General features: G+C 36.7%; 3 protein-coding genes across 9 annotated transcripts in view; 2 read left to right on the top strand and 1 right to left on the bottom strand.

The window, feature by feature from the left end:
• Nucleotides 1–5,188, top strand: part of LOC123701496 (facilitated trehalose transporter Tret1-2 homolog) — a 37,184-nt gene extending 31,996 nt beyond the window's left edge. For 2 of the 4 annotated variants that reach the window (XM_045648993.1, XM_045648995.1), the window contains exons 3-5: nucleotides 2,806–2,935; nucleotides 3,165–3,350; nucleotides 3,504–5,188. In XM_045648993.1, coding sequence (XP_045504949.1) covers nucleotides 2,806–2,935; nucleotides 3,165–3,350; nucleotides 3,504–4,657 — 1,470 coding nt within the window. In that variant the 3' untranslated portion in view covers nucleotides 4,658–5,188. Of the gene's footprint in view, nucleotides 1–2,268; nucleotides 2,727–2,805; nucleotides 2,936–3,164; nucleotides 3,351–3,503 lie in introns of those variants that run through there. The other 2 variants (XM_045648994.1, XM_045648996.1) reach the window with 2 other exon arrangements.
• The window catches only part of LOC123701492 (neurobeachin), a 310,024-nt gene that overhangs the window by 45,957 nt on the left and 239,441 nt on the right, over nucleotides 1–24,626 (bottom strand). For all 4 annotated transcript variants that reach the window (XM_045648984.1, XM_045648985.1, XM_045648986.1 and 1 more), the window contains 2 exons: nucleotides 6,744–6,861; nucleotides 6,214–6,316 (listed from right to left, as the gene is read on the bottom strand). In XM_045648984.1, coding sequence (XP_045504940.1) covers nucleotides 6,214–6,316; nucleotides 6,744–6,861 — 221 coding nt within the window. The remainder of the gene's footprint in view (nucleotides 1–6,213; nucleotides 6,317–6,743; nucleotides 6,862–24,626) is intronic.
• LOC123701500 (protein mab-21) lies at nucleotides 19,922–21,402 on the top strand. The gene has a single exon (XM_045649002.1). The coding sequence runs from the start codon at nucleotides 19,980–19,982 to the stop codon at nucleotides 21,075–21,077; it is 1,098 nt and encodes a 365-aa protein (XP_045504958.1). The 5' UTR covers nucleotides 19,922–19,979; the 3' UTR covers nucleotides 21,078–21,402.

The raw sequence follows: 24,626 nt of genomic DNA, 5'->3' as shown, positions 1-24,626 counted from the left end.
CGAAATTCAACTTTTGCCTTTTATAGCACACGTGTGAGTTTTGCAAATTTCCACTTATCAAATCTAGATCATTCTAAACTATTGCATAATACTTGCGCAAGAATAAAGAATCCATTAGTTTATGGTTGCACATTATATGTTTACCTATGTTGATAAAAACGAATCATATAAATAAAAATAAAACGCATCTATAAAGTTATAATAATTAGACACGACTTCTCTGTAGGAAGAGCACGTCTCAAAAGCTCGTGAATTATAGATATTAATTGCTAAATTACATTACACACTATTTTATTTTATAGAGACAGTTTAAGGGCCCTTAGTAGGTGAACACGGCAACATGGACTGTTTTCTATGAGCTATAATTGAAAATATTGAAGATTTTTAGCTCTGAAATTTCGAATATGTATTACAGAACGTATGTGTGATGGGATGACTGTTTCCAAAACACGATTGGAAAAATTTTGCTCGATAAAACAAAATCCTGAAGTTACCTCTAAAATATCATATAAATGCTCATTACAACCGTATTTTACAATAATACGTATAAAATCACAAGTATATAGGCATTTACCTTCTCGATTTCGTGACTGTTTTAGATTTAGAAAATACTAAATATTTTCATTCACTTTTTGATAAAAATGTGAATGGCGCTTACGTTTTTTAGTTTCGAGCACGTTGATTCCATACTAAACGCGGGGGTCCTCACCGCTTACCTCAGGCCCGAATAGCTGAATTTTTGCTCACCGCCTAACCCCCCTTAACTGTTACATTTTATTTTTATAAATTCCTCTTCTCATAAAACTATTACAATAATATAAAACATGATTAAACAATTTCACGTCATATACGGCTTAAAATAATGGAAGTTACCACCAATTACAATATACCTAACGATGTTACTACAGAAAATAGATTCAATTATTATGAGTTTTATTACAAGCGATTAAACTAAAACGAACGTTTATTACAACTTACAAGATAATATTTATATCAAATTAGTATACAGTATAGCATACTTATTCACATCGATCAAAACATTCTCGTCCAACTAAGTTTTTTGCAGAGGGTACCATCGTAAATGACTCACATTTAAATTAAGTGTAACTTTTTCTCAGTCCATAACAAAGTAATTACGAAACTCGTCAAATGTAAATGTTATCATAAAATTATGCGATGTTTTAAGTGCGGCTCTTCTGGAAGCTTCGATGATGCGGGGCTATGGGTCCGCGTAAATGTCGGCTGCATGACAAATATAATTGATTGATCCAATCGCGGCTAAAATAAAATGATCGTATTTTAGCTTTTGCATTTTTAAAAGCATTAAAATGATTGTTTCGATTGTGACGCTACCAGAATTCACTCTGCTACGACATGTATTACTAAAAATAAAAGGAATAGTAGTACCTTATATAAATTCTAGATTTAGGTAATAGTTTGAAACAAAATGTTCTTATGGAATTAATTGGAATATAAAATAGTATGGCATTAAATTTAATACTTTAAAAATTAATTATTATATTATAACCATCGTTAACTAATGATGCGCCTATCTGCTCTGATTTTGTGAACGTTTGTCTTATCAAACACAACAGTGTATCTCTAATAATAGCTCAAATTAAACAATGCCTCGTTCTTCTATTTACTGACATACGTCTGCAATCAATTGTAAGACGTAGGAAGGTAATGATACACGTTCGTTCAGGAATCTGTGAACGGCTTCGGTATCGAGTGTCGCCATTCGCCATCATCTAGAATAACTAGTGTTTACATCGCGGCCGCTACAGCCGTTCCGCTCGTTACCCCGCTTCATGACATATAAACGGCCGCGCTACACCACTCCACGGCTGTCAACTCGATCATCGTCACATTTATTTAATACATATATAAATTACCCATTTAACAATTTAATACGGCCGGTAATTAAAACGTAATTGGCTTTTCCAGCAGGACATAATTTCATGTTTACGACATAAGTGGCATTATTTTCCATAATCATTGTAACCCGCCATCCGTACCGGTAACTCTTAACTGTGCGACGCCATCTGTCGCATTTTATTTTGTGCTAACTACACTTACATCTCGCTAGTCTAGTTAAGTATTTCTATGACTGCATATTATTAAATACTAGGTCGCAGAATAATCATCTCTATTAACAATAATATTATGGTGATGATTGTTTTTCTTGCAATTTTCACTCCTTTGAAAACAAATGAAGGTTCGAGATGAATTAATATTTCCCTGAAGCATGCGCAAATGTGATATCATTGCAACAGTGAAAAGTATCCATTTATGGATAGCGTCCAACGATGACGATCAGCAATAGGGAGCAGTAGGAAGGCGTGGTGTCGGCTGGCTCACGAGCCACCAGCAGCCACGTGCGGCCGCCAGTCACGTTTTTACATTATTTTCGTAAACCGTAATAGAAAAATTCTTGGCAGCAGCGCTCTGACGCCTGCCAAATACAAAGTCAACGTTCTCTCCATTGAGATACGGAACATCCGCTTTCTATGAAAATAGAACTGTAAATAGACCCTGAAGCGTTGCCTCCTCTCGTAATTCAGCTTACTATCATTGCCATAGCGTCACGGGTATGGGCCAAGCGCTCGCCCAATTATATTGATATATTTAGTACAAATATGAATGTGATCTGGGAAGTACGTACGTTACTAATAAAATTAGATGTTTTGTTCGTTGAATATTTAAATTTCCCTCTATTTATATTTGTAAGTAGTTAAAGGACGCGAGTTTCGCTTTTGCTACAAACTACTGTTGCAGTATTATCATACGATTGTAACGTTACAGGTACTGGCAGCGCTGGCCGCGCAGTCCATCAACATATCGGTGGGGTTCTGCCAGGGCTTCTCCGCGGTGCTGCTTCCCCAGTACACGCACGAGTACCCTGAAATCTCGTATGAACAAGCCTCATGGATTGGTTAGTATATGACTGAATTTCGTTAAATAACCTATTAAATATAAATTAAATTAAGTCCTTAAGACTATTTGATTGAAACGAACAAAATAACACATTGATGACTTTGCAAAATTGAACCAGTTATCATTCCAATTAAATCCGAAACATTAAAGATATATCTTGCAGTACAAATATCAATAAAATGAAATTCTATGAAGCATATTTGGAACAAGTTTTGTGTTCGTTGCAGCGAGTTTGGGCGTGATCTCGAACCCGGTGGGCGCGCTGCTGGGCGGCATGCTGGTGGACGCGCTGGGCCGGCGCCTGCTGCTGCAGTCCATCGTGCTGCCCAACCTGCTGGGCTGGCTCGTCATCGCCTTCTCCGACACATACGTCATGCTCTGCGTCGGCCGCTTCATCACCGGCTTCACTATCGGTACGTATTCGTTACTCTTCATCGACCATTTTCATGTAGCTCTTTTTTTCAATTAATTTCATAAAACTTATTTTCAATTAATTTCATAAAACTTAAGCTTTTTAATAGTATTGTTTATATTCATATATTTAATTGTTCAATTATTATTTGCAGGTATGTCGACCGTGTCATACATCTACGTGGTAGAGATCACGACGCCCGAGAAGCGCGGCGTGCTGAGCGCTCTGGGGCCGGGGCTGGTCTCCACGGGCATCTTCATCGTTTACTCGTTGGGCTCCTTCATCCACTGGCGCAAGGTCGCCGCCATCTGCGCCGGCGTGTCGCTTCTGACGCCCTTCCTCATGTACTTTGTGCCCGAATCACCCCTCTGGCTCGCCTCGAAGGGCCAAATGAAAGAAGCCTACTCGGCTATGTTCTGGCTTCGACAAAACAACAACGCCGCGCAGCAGGAGCTCATGGAGTTTGCCAAAGATAGAAAAGATGAAACCATGACGACGAGACAAAAACTCGGCCTGTTCAAGCGGCGCAACGTGCTCAAGCCGTTCGCATTATTGATTATTTTCTTCCTATTTCAAGAGCTATCCGGCATCTATGTAATACTGTACTACGCCGTGGATTTCTTCAAGTCAGTCGGGACGAGTGTGAACGAATTCACAGCCTCGGTGATAGTGGGCGGCGTGCGCGTGTTCATGGGCGCGGTCGGAGCGTGCCTCATCAATAGTTTTAGACGGAAGACTTTAGCCGCAACGTCAGGATTGTTACTCGGAGTGACGATGTTAGGTGCGGCGATCTGCGACAGTTTCGACGGCCCACCTTTATTTAAATTGGCGTGCATTCTACTTCACGTATCATTCAGTATGGTCGGATTCCTGCAACTGCCGTGGATAATGTCCGGGGAGCTCTATCCTCAGGACATCCGCGGGCTGATGTCTGGGGCGACATCGTGTTGTGCCTACATGCTTATATTCTTCAATATTAAAACGTATCCACAAATGGAGTACTACTTAACGAGCAATGGAACACTGTATTTATTCGGAATCTGCGCGCTGTTGGGCGCCGCTTATTGTCAGTTTTTCCTACCAGAAACTAAAGGAAAGACTTTAGCGGAAATTATGAAACAATTTGAAGAAGATAAAAAGGATGTCGATCCAGAAGTAGGTGTAGATAAGAAAGCGAACTTTGAGGGCAAGCCCGTGCAGAGGCGGCACAGCGCGGGCGCTGCTGTGTGTTTGGACAAGAAGAGTGAGTTGTTTAGGAACCAATGGGTACAAAACGATAACGCTAAGACTGTGGAGCTTCGCGAGTAGATTGTAATGTATTTATATTGATGAACAATTGTAGGATTTCAATATTTTGCCCTCGCATAGAATACTTGTTAATTTATAGCATGAAAGCGAGGGTACGAATCGTTCTTAAATATTTTATATTTGAATGCAAATAATAATTGTTGTTACCGACTGGCGCATGTGATGATAGTATATTAGTTACTATTTAGACTTAATTCTATTTAATAATTATCAGTATTATATAGTTATGAATGCATTGTTGTTATTAGTTGAGGTGCAACATTCCAATGTGATAATCGATTTACAAGGTGACGTCAATTGTAGCACTATATGAACGTTTTTAAATGTGTAATTTAATATATTTTTATATTTTGTACAAATGTTAGAGCAGGGTGAGAGTTGGCTGTGTCGAGTGACTGTTAGTGTAATATAGCGCGTTAGGTTAAATATTTACTTACAAAATAATTTAATTTATGTCAATAAAGTAACTTCTGTGATGACCATTACAAATACTATGAATAACGTGTGAATTAAATACAAATTTGTTTTAAATAACTATGTTTTATTCTACACCCATTGTCTATTCAAATTCCTTTGAAGAGGACGGAAAGGTAACAGTTTATTACAAGTATTCATTCACAAGGCTATTAATTATTAAACGTAGAAATGTACCTATAGTAGGTACAATGCTTTGCATTGTTATATAAATGTTAATGACCGATAACTAGGACTCAATTGACTCTACATTCTCATACAATAGAGGAAAAAATTTAATTGTTAATAATATGATTAGTGTTTTTCTTACATTCTCTCTCTATTCAAATTCGAACCTTCATTATAGTATTATTTCGTATATTTCAGTCATCATATAATTTTTTTTTAATTCCTCATCGATTATTTTTTTATTCGAATAATTAATATCCACTATTAATAGTAATATTCATGTAATGCATATTACACGTGTATATAACATGCAGTTAAAAATAATGCATATAAAAGATCAACAACCTATAAGTTTCTTGCCGGGACTTCTTTGTAGAAATCGCTCTTCAAACTGGTGGTAAATAATAAATTATTTATTTTCACGATTCAAAAGAGCTTCTGAAGGAAACCTTGTCTAATGTCTAGTCTAGCAAATACATATTTAGATTTGAGTTTGAATACAACAACATCGTTGAGCGCCATCTGGCGGAAACAATAAAAAGCTTTATTATAAGGTCTACGGATACACGTGGACTGACCTCGCGAGAGACAGGCTCCAACTCTTTTAGTTCACAGATCCACCGCAAGATGGCGATAAATACAAGGCGTATTGGTATTGTCCTCCTGCTATAACTGCTTTACTCGTGAAGATTTAAATTAGCTTTTTAATTTTTGATAAAAATATATTTGTTTAATAATTATCGAGATCTGTTCAGCTGTGCTGAAAGGTAATTTATTTAAAGTAATAGATAGATGGATTAGTAATTATGTCTTACAGTGATTCGTGGTTACTAATAATTAGTTTTTTCGTACCTGGATCTAAATCATGAATAAAAAATAAATATATATTTAGGAAAAATAAGCAGTGCTCTGACCTGGTCTGCGGGATGCCGTACTTGATGCCGACGCCGACTCGCGGTAAGGCTTTGATCACCTTCTTCACCGTCGCCTGGTCCGGGAACGCGAAGAATATCGACGCTGGAAATGTTGAACAAAACGTTTAGATAATGCACGCATTACAATTTTCATTCTGATAATTATTATGGATATAATAAATCTTAGTAACTACACTTTTGATGTCTTTTTTTATAAAATATTAATAGAATCTACTACCTATACAACAGTAAAAAATAAGTATACACTTGCAACGAAATCTATGCATATAGATAAGATAAGAATTTTTCTACACCAATATAAATTCGATACACATGGTGCAAACTTACTAGGTACATACTGTAATAAAATATCTAAAATGATCCAAACTCGTATTATCTATAACACGAAATAAGAGAACTTGTATTGCTGTCCACAACCGTTTATCTTTAATTAAGGTGACAAGTCTATTTGGTCTCTTATTCATTTCTAAAAGACGATGAATAAATAAATAACATAAAACAATCCTCACTTCTGCTGGCGAGGAACATCTCGATGGCGGTGTTCTGCAGCAGGTAGCGGCGCGAGAAGATCGCGCGGATCTCGCTGAAGTACCATTTGCCGTGCAGGTGCTCGCAGTACTTTAACACCTGCAAATAAAAAAAAATAATGCTATATTTTTTCATATAATTTCAATAAAGACAACATTAACTAAAACCTAGGACTATAATTACAAAAAATTATTGATAAAAGACAAAGCATTTAAGGCTGGTTTCTGAATTTAGCAATTGATTTGGATTTGAGATAGCTTATGTCACATTCAAGAAAATATTCAAACAGCATTAAGGTAAGCATATTTTAAGACGTTCTTAACGTAAAACACTTAATTCAGAAACCATGCCCGTTAATCATAACACGCTAGAGACGTTTTAATATTTTTAAATAGAGAGTTCGACTGTTTCATATCGTAGCTATATTTATAACTTAATAACGCTGTAAATTAAAATGAAAACGAATGTTCTTTTAAACTGAAATGCGTTCTATAAATGAATATTTCGGAGCGCGACATAATTATAATGGAGATATAGTGCGTGTTAATGGGCTACGGGACGAAGAGCGTCGTCCGCAGTCACGCCTGCTTTATGGGCAACCGATTTGAGCGCGATCGAAATAAGTTCAGCACTGTCGATAGTGGAAAGCAGATTGAGATGACGTAGCTTCCATTAAACATACTTATATAAACGAAAAGGTGACGAAAAATATCTTAGTCTATTATTTTTTACTTAGGCTGTGATAAATTGTGGTTCAGACGCGATGTACCTACGCAATATTGCTGCTGCGTAACGAATATGTTTGTACCTTGAGACTGAAAGAGTTTATTACTTTCTTGATTCCTAATGCAGGTGTCACTATAAAATGCGATGCTAATTTACAAGATTTAAGAGAATCCAAAATATAACTCGATTATGTAAACTTGGCAATATTGAATGCAGGTATTCAGTTACCAATTATAATACACAATAGCACTATAAACAGAAAGCAAGTGTAATTAGTGAAGCAAATACTCCGAGGGTGGTATTGTCTGGTCTAATAACAACAACTACACGATCGTCACATGTAGTGTTCCCACATTAGGGCTGCGGAGGGCCGCGGGACCCTCGAGAGGGACTCCGTGTGAGATTGATTAGCGAACTGTTGAGATTTGAGATACCTATTGTGTAAAAAGGAAAAGATAATGTACAATAATAACTTTTGCCAAAAAAATTAAAATACAATAAAATTAAATACATATTTTTTTCTGAGTCGTTGTCATAATTCTCCAAATGTTTATACACCTAATTGTTTTCATTAGTGATGTGCAGTGTGCTTTGTATAAACAATAAAATACTCCTTAGGTTAGCTATAAGAATACCCAATATTAGAAGTAATATTATTGATCAAAAAATGATATGAGAAGACTAAATTTTTTTCCCGAAACAAAAACTACATCTAAATTCAACATGTTATTGAAAGAATGCAATAACATCATCTACTTTACTATGTTTTCCATTATATCCCACAACGGGTGAGTCTCTTTCAATTACCAAGTTATTTGTCAAAACTCTTTTATGGAGCGTTGTTTGTGTCGTTAGCGATAGGGTCGGTAACAGCCGCGGCGGTAGGGCGGTGGTAAAGTAGAATAAACTAGCTTAGACATGGAATGTGATATTGTACGACGTTATCATAACAATACTATTTAAATTAAAAGAATAATCATCAATTTACATTCAGTTTAAATAAACTGAATGTAAATTGATGATTATTCTTTGAGGAATATTTTTACATTATTATTGATAGCAATAAACAAGCGAGGACTCAGTGTTAGTAGAACTAAAACTAATAATTTAAAAGTTAATAATTAGAATAATATGTAAAACGGAACTAAAAAAAATTCTCACGAACTATTTTTGCTTTTACTGCCAATTTTTTAAGACAATTTGCATTCCCCACAGAATAGTTAACGAACGGAAGACGTGGTCCCCGAGGAGTCACGGCAGCAGAGTCTCCCACGCCTGCTCTAGACTCAAGATACATGGGTTCGTGCACTTCGCGACTGAGTGCAACAGTTGCAGTTTACGGCGCCACTTGTCGATCAATCTATCGACGTGATCCACTGCAGCTGCCAGCCCGCTGACACATTGATAACTCGTTAACTACTTTATTAGATGCGACAATAGCGCTTGCATTTTACATGAGGTTAGAGGTAAAAATAAGCTCTTCGCTATGTTGACCGATCGGTCACTTCATAACATTAAACAAAGGGCAATGGAAATATAAGGAATTTAACTGCTTACAAGGTTTTTACTATTTACCTTAAAATGCATTTCTGAGCGAAAAAGTTAAACCATTATTCATTTTTATTATTTTACTTGACGCTTTTAACGCCTTAATTTTTTATTTCAGACATTACGGGCGAATTCTTTATTCACACTAAACAGTAAACATAAACCTGTAGCACTGCAAACGGCTCTCAGCCAGTTTAGTTTAGCATTCCGACCGCGTCAGATGGCTAGATATTTAGCGATAAGACAACTAAATCAATTAATGAATAATTTATTGTCCATTAAACGAACGCAAATAATAGAAAATTTCTAATCGTTTTGCATATCGCGCGATCTCGGTTCGCGACCAAACTAATAAATACATCGCACGCTACCGCTCAATATGGGCACAATCGATTGGTTTACAGAAAGAAAATACATTAACATTATTAATCGTGTTCAGCAAAAACGCCAACAGACCATGAATGACCTTTATAGTTTCGCTGCTTCATACAAAGTTAACTGAACATTATAAATTTTAACTTTCAAATTTGTGAAATAACAAGTTTAAATCTTGAAAATACCTACCAATGGAAATATAGGTACGTTGGAAAACAACCATCTACCAAAATATTTATTACATAGAAAGGTAGAGTAAAGGATCTTAGCTGGTGATATCCTACTAATATTATAAATGCGAAAGTTTGTATGGATGTATGGATGTATGGATGTTTGTTACTCTTTCACGTAAAAACTACTCAACCGATTACAATGAAATTTAGCACACATATAGAGGGTAACTTAGATTAACACATAGGATAGTTTTTATCCCGGAAATCCCACGGGAACGGGAACTATGCGGGTTTTCCTTTGCAAACGCGGGCGAAGCCGCGGGCGGAAATCTAGTATATGAATAATCAGATGATCGTAAAATACCTATGCTGGTATGTAATCAGATTTTGGTCGTGAGCGAACTGCTCGGGTGTCGCCAGCGCATTAACAGCTATCAAGATGTTCCCGCGGTGACAAGCTTACATTTCCTGGCGCACATATAAATGCTTACTTTCAATAGATTAGATATTAAACTCACATTTATATTAGCTCTCGATAATTCCAGCTTAGCCGTGAATTATTTTGTAGGTGGTATTTTGGTCGGAAAGTGTTTCAATAATTCATTAATTGTAAGTGTATAGGAAAATGCTTCCTTGTAAATATATAATGCAAAAAACTGCAGTTAACGTATTAAGTAGAGCTTATAATTATTGGACAAATGTAGAGAAAAGCTTCTTATGTTTAATTATGACAAAAGAATCAACTTTTTCAGCAACTGTTATTTAATCTCATTTCTAAAGGATAGCGAATGTAAAAAATTATGTACATCCAGAGAAGATTGTAGAGTTATTTTTATAAAATAACAAAAGCATACTTTAAATTGTTTACAATTCGCATCAAAGTTCAGTCACCGGATATGCAGACCGTACGAGGAGGTCGCAAGTTTTTGCCGGTCGTCCCTAATGGGGGTACTTGTCACTGTGGCGGACCTTATTTATAGTCGCGATAACCATCGACCGCCTCGACTGAGCTGCGTGCCTGGTACCACGATCCAATCTTACTCCCAGATATAGAAGATAAATTTCACACCTCATTTTGATACTTACGCAAAGACAAATACAGCTTTTTATAGAGTGCAGCTTACTGTCTTTTTGTTCAATGATCGAATAATACACGAGCTCGCTTAACAGGTGTCGATCGCGAACCTACGCAGGGCGCGTTCGTTTGTTTATTCCGTGCGTGTAGACGTTCGCATGAATTTGTGAAATACTGCGTGTGATTCCTGGAGGCCTGGTACCGCTTGCATCGCTAATCAAATGAATCTTGTGGCGAACTAATCTCGTTGATTTATGTGCGAAGCTGTCGTCTCCTGCGCATGTTAACTAGACGGCTAACATTGTGCCTACAATAATATTATAAACTAATATTTATTTTGTGAGGACAACCATATTATAAAACAGTTTTTACGTAATTGAATATATCATAAAGGTAAATTGTTTTAATTTTGTACCACATTCACTTAATTCGTCCCTAGCAATAGCTCCCGGCTATCTAATGAGTGATGGGAGGCATGATTTATGAATATCAAATTGGGCACGCATAGCTCGCATCTCGCACGTGTCAGTTTCACACAATCTGTGTTCGCAGAGATCTCGGCGTGGAGTGGCGTGACCGCGGAGCATTAGCGCTAAGTGCCTGCTATATGAGTGCACCCTCACCTCGGTGTGAACGTTCGTGCCACTTAATTGATATTAGTGTTATTGATAACAGTTATTGCTAATTCTCACGATACATTTTTTTGAACAATGAAATGCAGTTACATTGAATTTTACATGATCTCTACAAACGCATTATACAAGAGGTTTTAACCAACACATGATATTTGAAACAGGTCATTGTATGTATATGAACTTTTGTACACATTGTCAGAGAACTACTTTTATAATTGAATTTACAAACAGATGATTAATAATATAAATGTTTGACTTGCAATATAATATTCCTTTTACTCTATATAATCTATATTATTGCCGTGGCTCTACAATATACAAGTTGCATGTATTTGCAATTGACTCAAATGAAGAAGAGGGTATCTTCCTATTATTAACAAACATAATTCATATTATTAAGCTGAACAACCAAAAGAAATCACAAACAATATAAGAGCGACGTGCCTTATCACGTGCGGCTACAGAGCGCGTGTTTGTTCGCGCGCACCTCGGGACCGGCTCGCCCGATAAACGGACATGAGCGCGCATTCATTAGCCGTATTCCAGACTCTAGCATTAGTTATCTATCTTACATTATCTAAACACGAATAAATAGTTCGGTCACATGAACATTAACTGTGATAAAAATTTTAATAATTGAGTAATCGTACCCAGAGGCAGTAAGTCAAGAGGACTCAATATCAGTAATTAGTAAAAACTAATCATACATTTAGTTAAAAATAACATTATTGATTTAAGATATAAATGTATCGGTTTCAAACAATAAATTAAGCGAATTTAATACATATCTATAGTCTACACACAATATTATCATACACGTGACATCTGACTATATAACTTCACATTTTGTTCGAGGAACGCAATTAAAATTATATATATTTTTTAATTATATTAAAATTTACATAAATACTGCACCGTTTGGGATGAGATATCAGACTAAGATAACATGTTGAAATTTAATTAATATCTTAATAAATAATACCAATGAATACATAATTGATTGGGCAGAGAGCTGGAGTCTTTATTATTCAATATCTAGGTAGATTCAACGCATTCTATATTGTACCAACCATTTAAAATTATACGTATGTATTTATTACCGTAGGTACCTACGTAATAAATAGATCATAATTAACTTAATATTTTACGAGACATGATTTTTGACTCACGGTAGGTATGCAGATTTTTATACAGTGTGCCTAGTGCGAGTTTTCATCGAGTACGAAACGTTACTATCGCGTTTGCGTCACAGCCGAATTAGTATGGGAAATCGAACAGCGCCCCTAGCGGACGTATGGGGAAGCTTTGATTCCCCATACAAATTTCGCTACTAGGCACACTGATAGTAAAGTCAAGACACACTTTATTACAATGTTAATGCTCAAACGATAACCAACTATAAATCTATTCGCCCGCTTGTATATTAAAATATCCAAAAAGGAAGAGAAATAAATACACGCATACAGAGTGTGATCTAAAACGGTTCAGCAAAAGGAAAGCGGAGCGAACTAATCGCAGGAAGCTCTCATTAAACGACGATACATCTCAGTCAGAGCGCGCCCGTGGCTCAGTGGTGAGCGCCTGTCACTGTAGTGGGATGCGGGGTTCGATAGTTGATGGTGTTTAACATTATATGGGTAAAATTATAGAGCTAAAGCCAAATTAAATATATAATTAGTAATTAGGTACATAAATAAATTAAATATCTTATCTGTTAGTCTTTTCAATAACATAGAACAAAGACACGGGGGATTTTCTTGATTAGAGGCTGTTGAAGCGGAGTTAAAGAAGGTGGTTGAAGCCGATTTGACTTGAGCGTGAAACATAGGTATGCGGTCTACAGAAGGAGAAATCGAGGAACATACTTAGTACCTATATACAGCAAATAAAAGCACTTTCTTTTTTGAAATCGGTTAATAAAAGGAACGGTGATGCTAGTCAGCTCGCTCGGCCAATAAATTCGCTGTCGTCGCGTCGCTATTCCCGGCGACGCTTTTTCCCGTTGCGCCTCACTTCAACCGTTCTTATAAATATCATTTCGATTTGGGACCATTTTTGAGTTACAGTTATAGATCTCGTCCTCATTTGTTATTGATTTATTAATGGACTTGATCTTACGAATAGAATGACTTGTTAACACATTCACACTTTTATATTATGCTTGAAAATTAAATCACAGATGTGTCGTCTAAAAGATTAATTGTTTTGTTGATGAAATAACAAATAAATTTTTAGATAGTGATTAAAGTTCATATAACCATAAAAAGAGATACCTATAGCTACAAGTCTGCAGTGTAAGTACCTGAGGTTTATATATTCTTCAACCTTCTTCTTATGTTAAGTATGTATCTTCAACAAGCTGTAAATGATATAAAACCTGGCTCAATTTTCATTTCATATTTCCATAACAAATACATACCTATATCGGAAACGAAAGCTCTACAAATAAAAAAGCTCCAGTGAATCGTTATATACCTACGCAGCAATTAGCAGAGAAAATAATATGATGTTCTGCAATTATGAACAAAATCACTGACGTTCGAGATCAGAGCAAAAAGAGTGTTAATCCGTAAACAGCACAAGATTATTAATGAGCTGGTGTAGAGATAAAATATGTCAGCGCGTAAGCCGCAGATGTACGCCCGGATCTGCCCGGGATTAGCGCGGGAAGCGCACTCTGACTTATGGGAACTAGTTAGTGATCTGTGGTTATTGCTCACTTTTATAATTCCTCGGGGTACCCTATACGTTTAGGAAAAACTATTTAGGAGCTTGTCGATCGAGAAATAATTATATATGTTACTTTCTGAACTATGTTATGACGATTCAAAAGTGCTTCTAGAAGAAGTCTAATTGAATACCTAAATAAATATTTGAGTTTTGAACTTTGAGACTAATAGCGATGTTCATAAAAGACACGCTGTAATGCAAATAAATTTGGACAGAAAGCTTTTTTACAAAAAGCTTTATCTACACTCTACTGATTAGGGAAAATTACTGTTTAAGATTTCTTATGTTGGCCTACTATTGTACAACTTAATTGCACGCATTGAAATTCAAGTGGGCTAACTTTTAGATTGTTCAGTGTTCACCAACCAATTCTGAATTCTAATTAGATTTTTGTAAATTCAATGTAGAATACTAGAATCTAATATCTTATAAGTTTTGCTATAGTCTATATATGGCTTACACTTTGTAAAGCTTGTACCTAAGTTGCAGTAGAGCAGCTTTTCACGGGTGTTTTAATTATTTAAACAACACTGATACCTTACAGAGCATAATATCTATCTACTGAAGCATCTGCGAAAGGTACCTATAGGTTCTCGTGGTTGAAGCTTAAAAAAAATATTTTTTAATTTTATGTATCTTCACATTATTAGGCACAATAAAATATTGAAATTGAGTTCCTGATAAGAAGCTGATAACAGATATTCTGTTCCATAATTATTAATTGCAATTTTCTACCCTTACAAAAATCAAGTTGTATTTCTTTTTAAAATTAGGTATTATTGAAAGACACAGTTTACCTTGTAGATATGAGAGACATATTATAGCAATAGAATAACCATCTAGTTTTACCAATAAACTTAAAACTAAACAATCGAAATTCCACATTGGTCGTCGCACAGTGGCCCGCGCCACGTGTTCCGAATTATCTAATCAGAGGCCCCTCTCCACACCTCATTACCTCCGTGCACCAACTACACATGCTTCTGGTTTACTTATTAACTAATTTATATTTAAAAACAGGAAAAGACGTTTACTATTTACAAATATTTATTACCTATTTGGAGTTTGGAAAAAAATCTGGAAATCGGTTCAGGGTGGTAATGCCATATCTAGGCATAGGTAGTTGCGCGTTTAAGATAAGTAGGTAGTTGACGTATAAAAATAAATCAATCTGATGACGAAAGAAAATTCAGGAAAAGTAAAATTCAGGATACATCGCCCATTTTTGCAAGTGACTACTATCAAGCTAATTTTCCGTTTGTAGCTTTATTTTGATGAGACGCCCAATAATTTCGTGTACGAAAGTCTCGATTGTGGTAGCTAACAGAGATAACAAGGATAAAATTTTTTGATTTGATGGTTGAGAACCATATTTATTACTAACTGAATTTTTTTTTGTTCAATCTCAAGATAATTACCTAAATTATTCGAAAAAATATTTGTCCTACAAAATCTATGGTTGGTTCGAAGAGTCCCCCTTTCCAAAGTGTACCTATCGATATCGAGGTCATCATAAATGATTACTAACAAGCTGATTTTTTTGTTTTTACTTAGTTAATGTTTATATAATTCAACAGACATAATATTGTCCTACAAATTGCGTAATAAATATTTGAGAACCATCAAATCAAAAAAATTTATCCTTGTTATCTCTGTTAGCTACCACAATCGAGAGTTTCGTACACGAAATTTTTCGGTGTCTCATCAAAATAAAGCTACAAACGGAAAATCAGCTTGATAGTAGTCACTTGCAAAAATGGGCGATGTATCCTGAACAATAAGTAGGTAAGCTGCTAGAATATATACTTGCTACCTTCTTTTACATTAGGTAGACAATAATGTTAAAATATATTATTCTACAGTACAAACTTTATATTCCAAGGTAACTACCACACGATTCATAAAATTTTTAACTTATAAGAAGATCATAATTTCTAAATGCCTCAACCATAATATATGCACTATAAATACGTGCAATCGTTTTAGTAATGCCGCTAAAAATACAAATGCATTCAGCGAGACGAAACAAAGAAACTTATCTTTTATCTGCTATCTTTATAATAATTACACTCGACAGGACGTCTTCATCGACTATATTGTACATTTCCAGTTTTAGCGATCGCAATCTCATTTCATGCACGCAGCTCCCTCCCTTATACAGTAATAATAAAGGCGATTTTGGTGCGAACACATTTTCGTTTCTGGTAACCGCCGGCCGATCTGCGTTCTGAATCCAATTACGCTGCACCGAAATATCTTTGCATTGCAACAAAAAATCATTATTGAAAAAAGGATACGTGTCGCGCAACCCTAATGTATACGAACGTGCAACGTTTGCAAATAATTCAAAAATCATTTCCACCGTGATAAAGTTCAAATTTAATTAGCAATAGGCGGTGAGCACGCGTTCAGTCGCGTCCCGGACCGTTCCCGCGGTGGGCGGGGCCGGGCGCGGGGCGGGGGCCGGCGCAGTGCCGCGCGGGCGGTGGGGGAAGACAGATGTCCGTCCGGCCGCATCTCTCATACGACACGATAGCGAATTCAATACACCATAAATATCAGCGCGAGCCCACGAGGCCGCTCTACGACGCTCCGTCATCTCGGTGCAGGCGTCGCTCGATGAAAATTCAACTCGTTTTTGTCTCGATCATTCAGTTGTTAGATGATACGTCGAGTGACAGACGTACCAACAGTCGTTTTGTAATAATAATTGTCGCACGTTGTGTTCGCTCTGCCGACTCGTAAATTCAGCGATGGCCCTCATATGTTATAATGTGCGAGATTTTAATAGTTCTGTCAGCTGTTTAGCCCGCGCTGTGTTCTCGTGTGTCACGCTAATCCTAATGGCATGCGACTTACACTTTCAATGTACCTAAATGGATAGATTCAAACGTAACTTTTGGCTAAAAGGATTCCTAACGGACCCCATTTATTAAAGTAATATTTATTATTGTTATATAGTTGAGAATATATTAAATTGAAAAATATCTAAAAAGTGGTTGTTTGTAAAATAATAACTATAAATAGGATTCAATAAGTAGAATAATGGAATTAGGCTAACGTAAAAATACGTAAAAATAACGTAAAATAATAATCGTCAATTTTTACATAGGTATCTAACAGCTATTTAAATTAACATTTAAATCGGAAGTACTTACTTTTTCAATGTAAGCATATCGACACTAATTATTAATGTTTGAATTATCTACCTATTAGTCTACTACGGTCTCTTAACATTATATGGCGTAGTTCAGGCCCCGGAATCACAGACACAATATAAAATCTATTCTATTGTGTCGTGGACCGATCGGGCCGCTTGTGGCTCAATGGGTTAAAATAACTTTGTAATTAATAAAATGATAATAAAAATAGCAATACATTGAGCACAACATGAATGCTCAATGTATTAAAGTTGTCATACAAATGCATTCAACATAATTAACGTAGTTTTCATTAAAACAAAAAGAGGAACAATGGGAATACATAATTTATTTAACCATTAATTAGGCACAAGTGATTAATTTATTAATGTGATACAGCGTTACGGTGTTGTTATTGGGAGGCGAGAGGCTTCGCAGGGGCGCGCACTTCCGGCGGAAGTGGGCGGGGCGAGCGGCCGCCATCTTGCGCACGCACGCGCTCTGCGCACCGGGCCGGGGGCCGGGGATGGGACACAACATTGCGATATTGTTACCTTACATCAGGGACCCGCGGACGGTGGAACCCCTTTGATGTAGGAGGATATTCGGAAGAAATATGCTTGGAGGTAGAATAAGAATGTATGGATGTAGACGAATATATTATCTTACTATTTTTGTAATTCAAATTTATGTACCTTAGATTAAATTATAGCGTTTATAGGTAGGTAGAGCTATCTTAAGATTTTGCAGAAATACAATTAAGAAAGAAGATCATACCAAGTAGGTACCATTAGGTACTTATAAGGACAACATTTAAAAATATTTAAATTACTTCATTAATTTGAGCCAGATAGAGCCAATTAACGTCATAATTTATTTTGTCAAGCTGTAGTTGATAGTAAAACAGAAGCACAATAAGCTCTACAAACTGGGATTAGGTACCTACGAGATATTTAAGTCACATTTTTTTGCCGGTAGAAAGGTAGGTAGGTATATAGAATGTATACGTCGATAAAAATGTTGAAGTTAAATAATAAACATCTCTCGATCTTAGCTTTAACTGTCCGTTTTATTTACGTGTAAGAATTTTACGTCAGTTAAAAATATACAATCATTTGGTAAATTTAAATTAGTAAAAATATTTATAGGGCGTCCTCGTCGGTACCAGGACCGCAGGAGCAGCGGGCAGACGTCGCGTAAATCAAGCCGCGTCGGGCCATCCATCACGCCGCGCGCGACCATCAATATCTCCTGAAATAGGCATGCGGCTCCAGCCCAGTCCTCCGAGATCCCACCCGACTCGCATATATCCTACAAACATTAATTGCTAGAGTTTACCGACTAACTCGCTATCGGCTCTCAGCTCTCGGCCCACACCACTTAGGTTCCTATTGGAGATCTTTTAGCCTTTAAGATACGCACCATAAGAGCTTGGTTTAAAAAATCTCTCTCATTAAGAGAGTATTTTTAAAAAGGTTATTTTGAGCAATAATTCGTAGCAAAATACGTTGAGTATTGGAGAAATTGAGCATTTAAGTTTTATTGCGAATATTTAATTAACAAAAATAATATTTTGCTTGTAAATTGTATTTTTTTTTTGTCCCTAAACGTATTTTGTACATGCTACCACAAAACTGTAGCGGAGATAATCCTGTCAGATACGCAAAAATAAAAAATAAAATAAAGCAAGCATAAGATGGCAGTTATGTTCAAATTTATTATTTTAGTAGAAGGCAAAATAATAATACACATTATTGTCATTGCAATATTTTTAGGTAGGTAACTGCAGAATTTATAATTTTCTAAAAGTCCCTACCTAGTTAGATTGCACAATCTATTCATTTAATTTTTTTTCTAAAAGTTCAAATATATGTAGAGCCTATATTTTCACTCTGTAAGAATCTAAAATCGGACCTAGGTACCTCTATAACCTCTGAAACATATTTTTATTTCGAAGTTGGTTTTATTAGGTAACTATTATAAAAGCTTTATTTTGTCTCACTAAAAACATTGTTCTATGTAGGTACCTACACCGTTTCATAAATGTCTTTTCCTGGTTTTTCAGTTCTAGTTAAATATAAGTATTTTACGAAATGATTCAAACTTGAATTTATTTAACAATATGGAATTAATATTTTTATCTTACTTATTTATACCTATGTTAATGAACATTTTACATGAATGAATGTTTAATAGAGTTGTGTAATTTATTCCAAGGAATAATGATAGCTCAGATTTAACATGCATTACCTACTACTGTTTTTTTTTTGAGACTAATTAGGTACATACTTAATTATAATTTTTGTAGCATCTGCATAAAATAAAACAGATTTGGTGGTTTAACGAAACACAACACGATATTTATCGCCCATTTCGAATTATGACATTCGTGCTTACATCACATTTAATTAACGGCCGTAATTAGGAGGCCGATAAAACGCCGACGGAAAAAATGTAGGCAGCAATAGAGCGGAGCTCGTTGGGCTACCGAATTAACGAGCGGCTCGGAACCGATCATGTAATTACACCGCGACTCCGATACCTACCTCGCCGGGGCGGAGCCGCCGCCGGATCAATATGCGGCGGAACACGTCCTCGCGGGGCTCCAGCCGGGGCGTATACCCGCCTCCGTCGCTCCCGCGGCGCGGGCCCCCCGTGCGAGCGAGACGCCGTGCCGCACGTCTCATTTGCCGCTCGCAGCCCTATGGGCGTACCCTGCCGTAGCGCGCAACGGCGAGCGGGCTCAGTCGAGACGAGAGAGCGTGCCGTGCGCGTGCGTGCACCGGTGTGCCATGCGAACCGCGTGAACTGCACCATGCTCGTGCCCCCGGAGATGATGGCGGCCCAGTCCAAGCTCGTCTACCAGATGAACAAATACTACAACGAGCGCGTCGCCAACCGCAAGGCGCAAATTGCGAAAACAATTCATGAAGTCTGCCGCATCGTGCAGGATGTCCTCAAAGAGGTCGAGCTGCAGGAGCCGAGGTTCATATCCTCTCTCACGGACTACAACGGCCGGTTCGACGGCTTGGAAGTCGTGTCGCCCCATGAATTCGAAATCATCATTTATCTGAATCAAATGGGAGTTCTGAACTTCGTCGACGACGGCTCGCTGCCGGGCTGCGCCGTGCTCAAGCTGAGCGACGGCAGGAAGCGCTCCATGTCCCTGTGGGTCGAATTCATCACGGCCTCTGGATATTTATCGGCGAGGAAGATTCGATCGCGGTTTCAAACGTTAGTGGCGCAAGCTTGTGACAAGTGCTCCTACCGTGATTGCGTTAAAATGATCGCCGAAACGACAGAAGTGAAACTAAGAATCCGCGAAAGGTACATAGTGCAAATAACACCGGCATTCAAATGCGCCGGCCTGTGGCCCAGGTCGGCCGCACACTGGCCTCTACCGACGATACCGTGGCCGCACCCCAATATAGTCGCCGAAGTGAAAACAGAAGGATTCGATCTTCTGTCAAAAGAATGCCTCACGTTGCAAGGGAAAAATTCTGCAATGGAAGGAGACGCGTGGGTGTTGAGTTTTTTTGAAGCCGAAAACAGATTACTTCAAGGAGGTTGTCGAAGAAAGTGTTTAAGTATACTTAAAACGATCAGAGATAGGCACTTGGACTTGCCCGGCAACCCGGTGACGTGCTACCACATGAAAACGCTCCTGCTGTACGAGTGCGAGAAGCACCCCCGCGAGCACGAGTGGGACGAGGCGGCCATCGGAGACCGGATCAACGGGATCTTCCTGCAGCTGATCTCGTCGCTGCAGTGCCGGCGCTGCCCGCACTACTTCCTGCCGCACGTGGACCTGTTCAAGGGCAAGTCGCCGACTGCCATGGAGAACGCTGCCAAGCAGGTGTGGCGGCTGACGAGGGAGATGCTCACCAACTCGCGAGCCTTCGAGAAACTTTGAGCGCTTGTAGTTTAGTATCGCGGTGTGAGTGGAATAGTGCGTAGCTGAATAGCTCGAGTCATTTTATTTAAGCTAGGGATGTGCTACGGTAGGCCCCGTGCCCGTGCGATGTGTGGGCATCTCCGGTTGCGTGGAGGAGACTGTAAGTAGTGACTCTACTGATACTTTACGAGTTCTCGAATATTATTTGTGATATAATGTAAATAGCTTACTTGTTGTACAATTTTAGTGATATTTAATTTAAAATTAAATAAAATCGTGTATTTATTTGACTGAAATCTTTTAAGTAGGTTTTAAATGGATATTATAATAAATCTTTAAAAAAATGCAATGACTTCTTTTAATTCGCACTAAACCTTTACATTATAACAATCTGATTGACTGATATAATTTAATACACTACCTACAGAAAATTATCTTCTATGCATAAAACCATATTTTGACGAATATCTTTTGAAAACACTTGACGGCAAATACTTAAGCCTAGGAAATATAAAATGTTTCTCATAATAATTTCCGCTTCAGTAACACATAACAAACCAGTCAGAAATATTCAATTGTGCAATCAGTAAATTGAAAACTGAACTACACAATCAGAATAAAGACTTTTAAAATAATATTTTAGACTCAGAGTAATGTTTTAGGCCGTTATTTTACATAATGTTGGGTACTCAAAGTTACTTTATTTTGCTACCTCTTTGCACGTAATTAACCAAAACAATATAATATAAATTTCTAAATGATAAAATATAATCATAGACACATATGAAAACAGTAGTTAGAACATGTAGAGTGTTGCTCTACATTCATGTAGTTATATCATATCAGAAGGTTTAAATTATTCATCGTCATAACTCTTAAAGTGTCAATTTGCTAATCACGCAAACATTTGATAGAGATAATTATTTAACATTTCATTTATAATTACCAACATATTCCACTTAAAAATTCTCAATGTGTGTAACACCGCTATGTTTATTTTTATATTATTATCCATATATTATACAGTACTATACTCCAAAATAAATCAAAATTTATTATAATTTTTTTTGTGATATGATTTAATACAAATACTTAAAACTACTCAATCGATTTTAAAAGTTCATAGATATTTTAAGAATTTTTTTATTCTTAGATCATTCAAAGCGAGCCGAGGTAAGCGGATAGTCTCATATGAAAATAAATATACCTACTTATATACACCTACTTTGCTACACTTGTTTACAGCTATGTACCTAGAGACTAATGTGATAATACGTTATAACTAACGATATTAATTGATAACATTATAGGTATGTAAAAGATATAAAAATTACGCATGCATATGCATATCTAATACTGTATACAATTCACCATAATGAAGAGCCACTGTATTCCCGTACTATTAAAAACTAAAACTTAACAAAACCTGTCAATTAGGATATCTATAAAAAACACGAATAAAAACACTTCTATTCAGAATACCTACAACTTAACATCTTAATATTTTAGCCTCTAATTTACGTAGTTTTAAAATATAACGTTACACTCGATAAATTTTTATTATAAATGAGGCAAATGTTATTCTTAGGCTAGACCAGCTTGTGAAGTGAACATTAAAGCTGGGTCCTACGTGCGGTGTCAGGTTACTCGGAGACGGGTCCCGGGCATTAGGCTATGTGCCCACTAACACATTATAATATTTTGTTAGTGAAATATGTTGATTTAAAAAGAAACTGTATTTAAATTACTTAAGTTACTTTAAGTTAGTTTTCCTCAATAATTAAGTAGCAAATTTGGTAATTTTACGATAAATATATGTTTGGTAAAATAATTTAGATAGAGTGCTTTTTAAATAAAAATACCTACTACCTATGCATCTTTAAAGAGCAAAATCAACGATACATTGAAATTCACCCGATTTATTTACAACAGTTATGGAATCTGTCAGTAGGTATCTGAATCAATTACCTAAGCAATAACTTTACTATTTTGTTGGAAGTGCTAGATTTTTCATCATAGGTAGGTATATTGTATTCGGTCGCTTTTCTAGAAGAATAATTTAGTACCTGCCAGCGACTGAATAGCTTTTCGTCTCGTCGTCTTTTTAGACATAGCATTTAAAATTAACACAAAATAGATACAATTATAACCGACACTATCAGCATTATTGTGATCGCAGTCTTCGTTCCTGGTTATTTCGTACTCCCACACAAATAACAAACACACTTGGTATTTACGTCAAATGTAAATAAATATATTTTATAAAAATACAGTGAACAAGAACCTTTAATGTCATCGATGACTGGAGAACCGCGGCCGTGGGTGTCTCCGAGTCGCAACACTCGTATAAGAATGCCGGTTTAATCGAGCTCATTATTCGAGATGTACAGTTTCAAATCTTGGCTTTTATGATCACTATTAATAACAATCATACGAATCACTTGACTGAATACTACTCTATAAGAAATGTTGTAACGTTATAATGACAATATTGTTTATATTGAAATGGTATGCAGTAAAAAGGCGGAATGTAACAAAGCGGTTCGGTTCGCGCGCTCGCTGGATCTCAAAAAACATAATATTTCAATAACGCAACGCCAAACAAACACGCTCGGAGCCGGCCGCGGCGGAACGCAACATTGCTTGTCGCATGCGGCATAGCCGGTATACATTATACTGAAGGAAATAAATTGTGCATATTAAGAGGCCTACACCACCGAAACTAGCGCCACCGAACATTTTATTTTTTTACTCCTAAACCAGATCAAATTTAAAAAATCTAGCTCGGTACTTTGCTAGTATATTACTTGTAGTATTTTTGGTATTACTTTTCACTATTCTAACTGTTCATTATTCTAGAGAACTTTTGATTTCCGCCAAAAGTGGCCACTTTTGGCGGTAATCAAAAGTTCTCCTAATTTACCGAATGCAAAATAATGAAAAGTAATACCAAAAATACTACAAGTAATATACTAGCAAAGTACCGAGCTAGATTTTTTAAATTTGATCTGGTTTAGGAGTAAAAAAATAAAATGTTGGGGGGGCGCTAGTTTCGGTGGTGTAGTCGCCTTAACAAAGAAAACAGAAAGGCTTATTATTCAATGAACCATATTAACCTACAGTTCCCTGTTAGCAAGCAGAGTTTAATTTAATATAAAATTGATTAATATGTAAACCGTACATTAAATACATTGACTCCTTTCAAAAAACCGGTTGCATCTGGGCATTTTGATCTAATTGCAATAAAAAAGAATTTTTATTATAAAAACCAGTACGAATTTCATTAATTTACAAATTTTGATGTGTTTATAACTGAATGGTAATAAGTCGACCTTAACCTTAGGAACGTCACCAAATTGTTTATTTCGAATCTTATAAGAATTTTAGAGTTCAATACAGACTGGGGTGTGTAATTTTTTGTTCAAGCTTACAATTGCAGACCTTCAGGTATTCCGCTGTGCCTGTTTCCATAATAGAATACAAAAGTGGAAACAATTAGGCGTATGGCTCGTCCCCGGCCGCTGTCTCGTAAACTCGCCTACGCGCGACTTTTTCCCCGCGTGCCTC

The sequence above is a fragment of the Colias croceus genome, chromosome 21 (assembly GCF_905220415.1).
Source record: "Colias croceus chromosome 21, ilColCroc2.1".
Classification (NCBI taxonomy): Eukaryota; Metazoa; Arthropoda; class Insecta; order Lepidoptera; family Pieridae; genus Colias; species Colias croceus.
The sequence above is the reverse complement of the archived record's forward strand: the minus strand, read 5'-3'. Positions and strand labels throughout refer to the sequence as shown.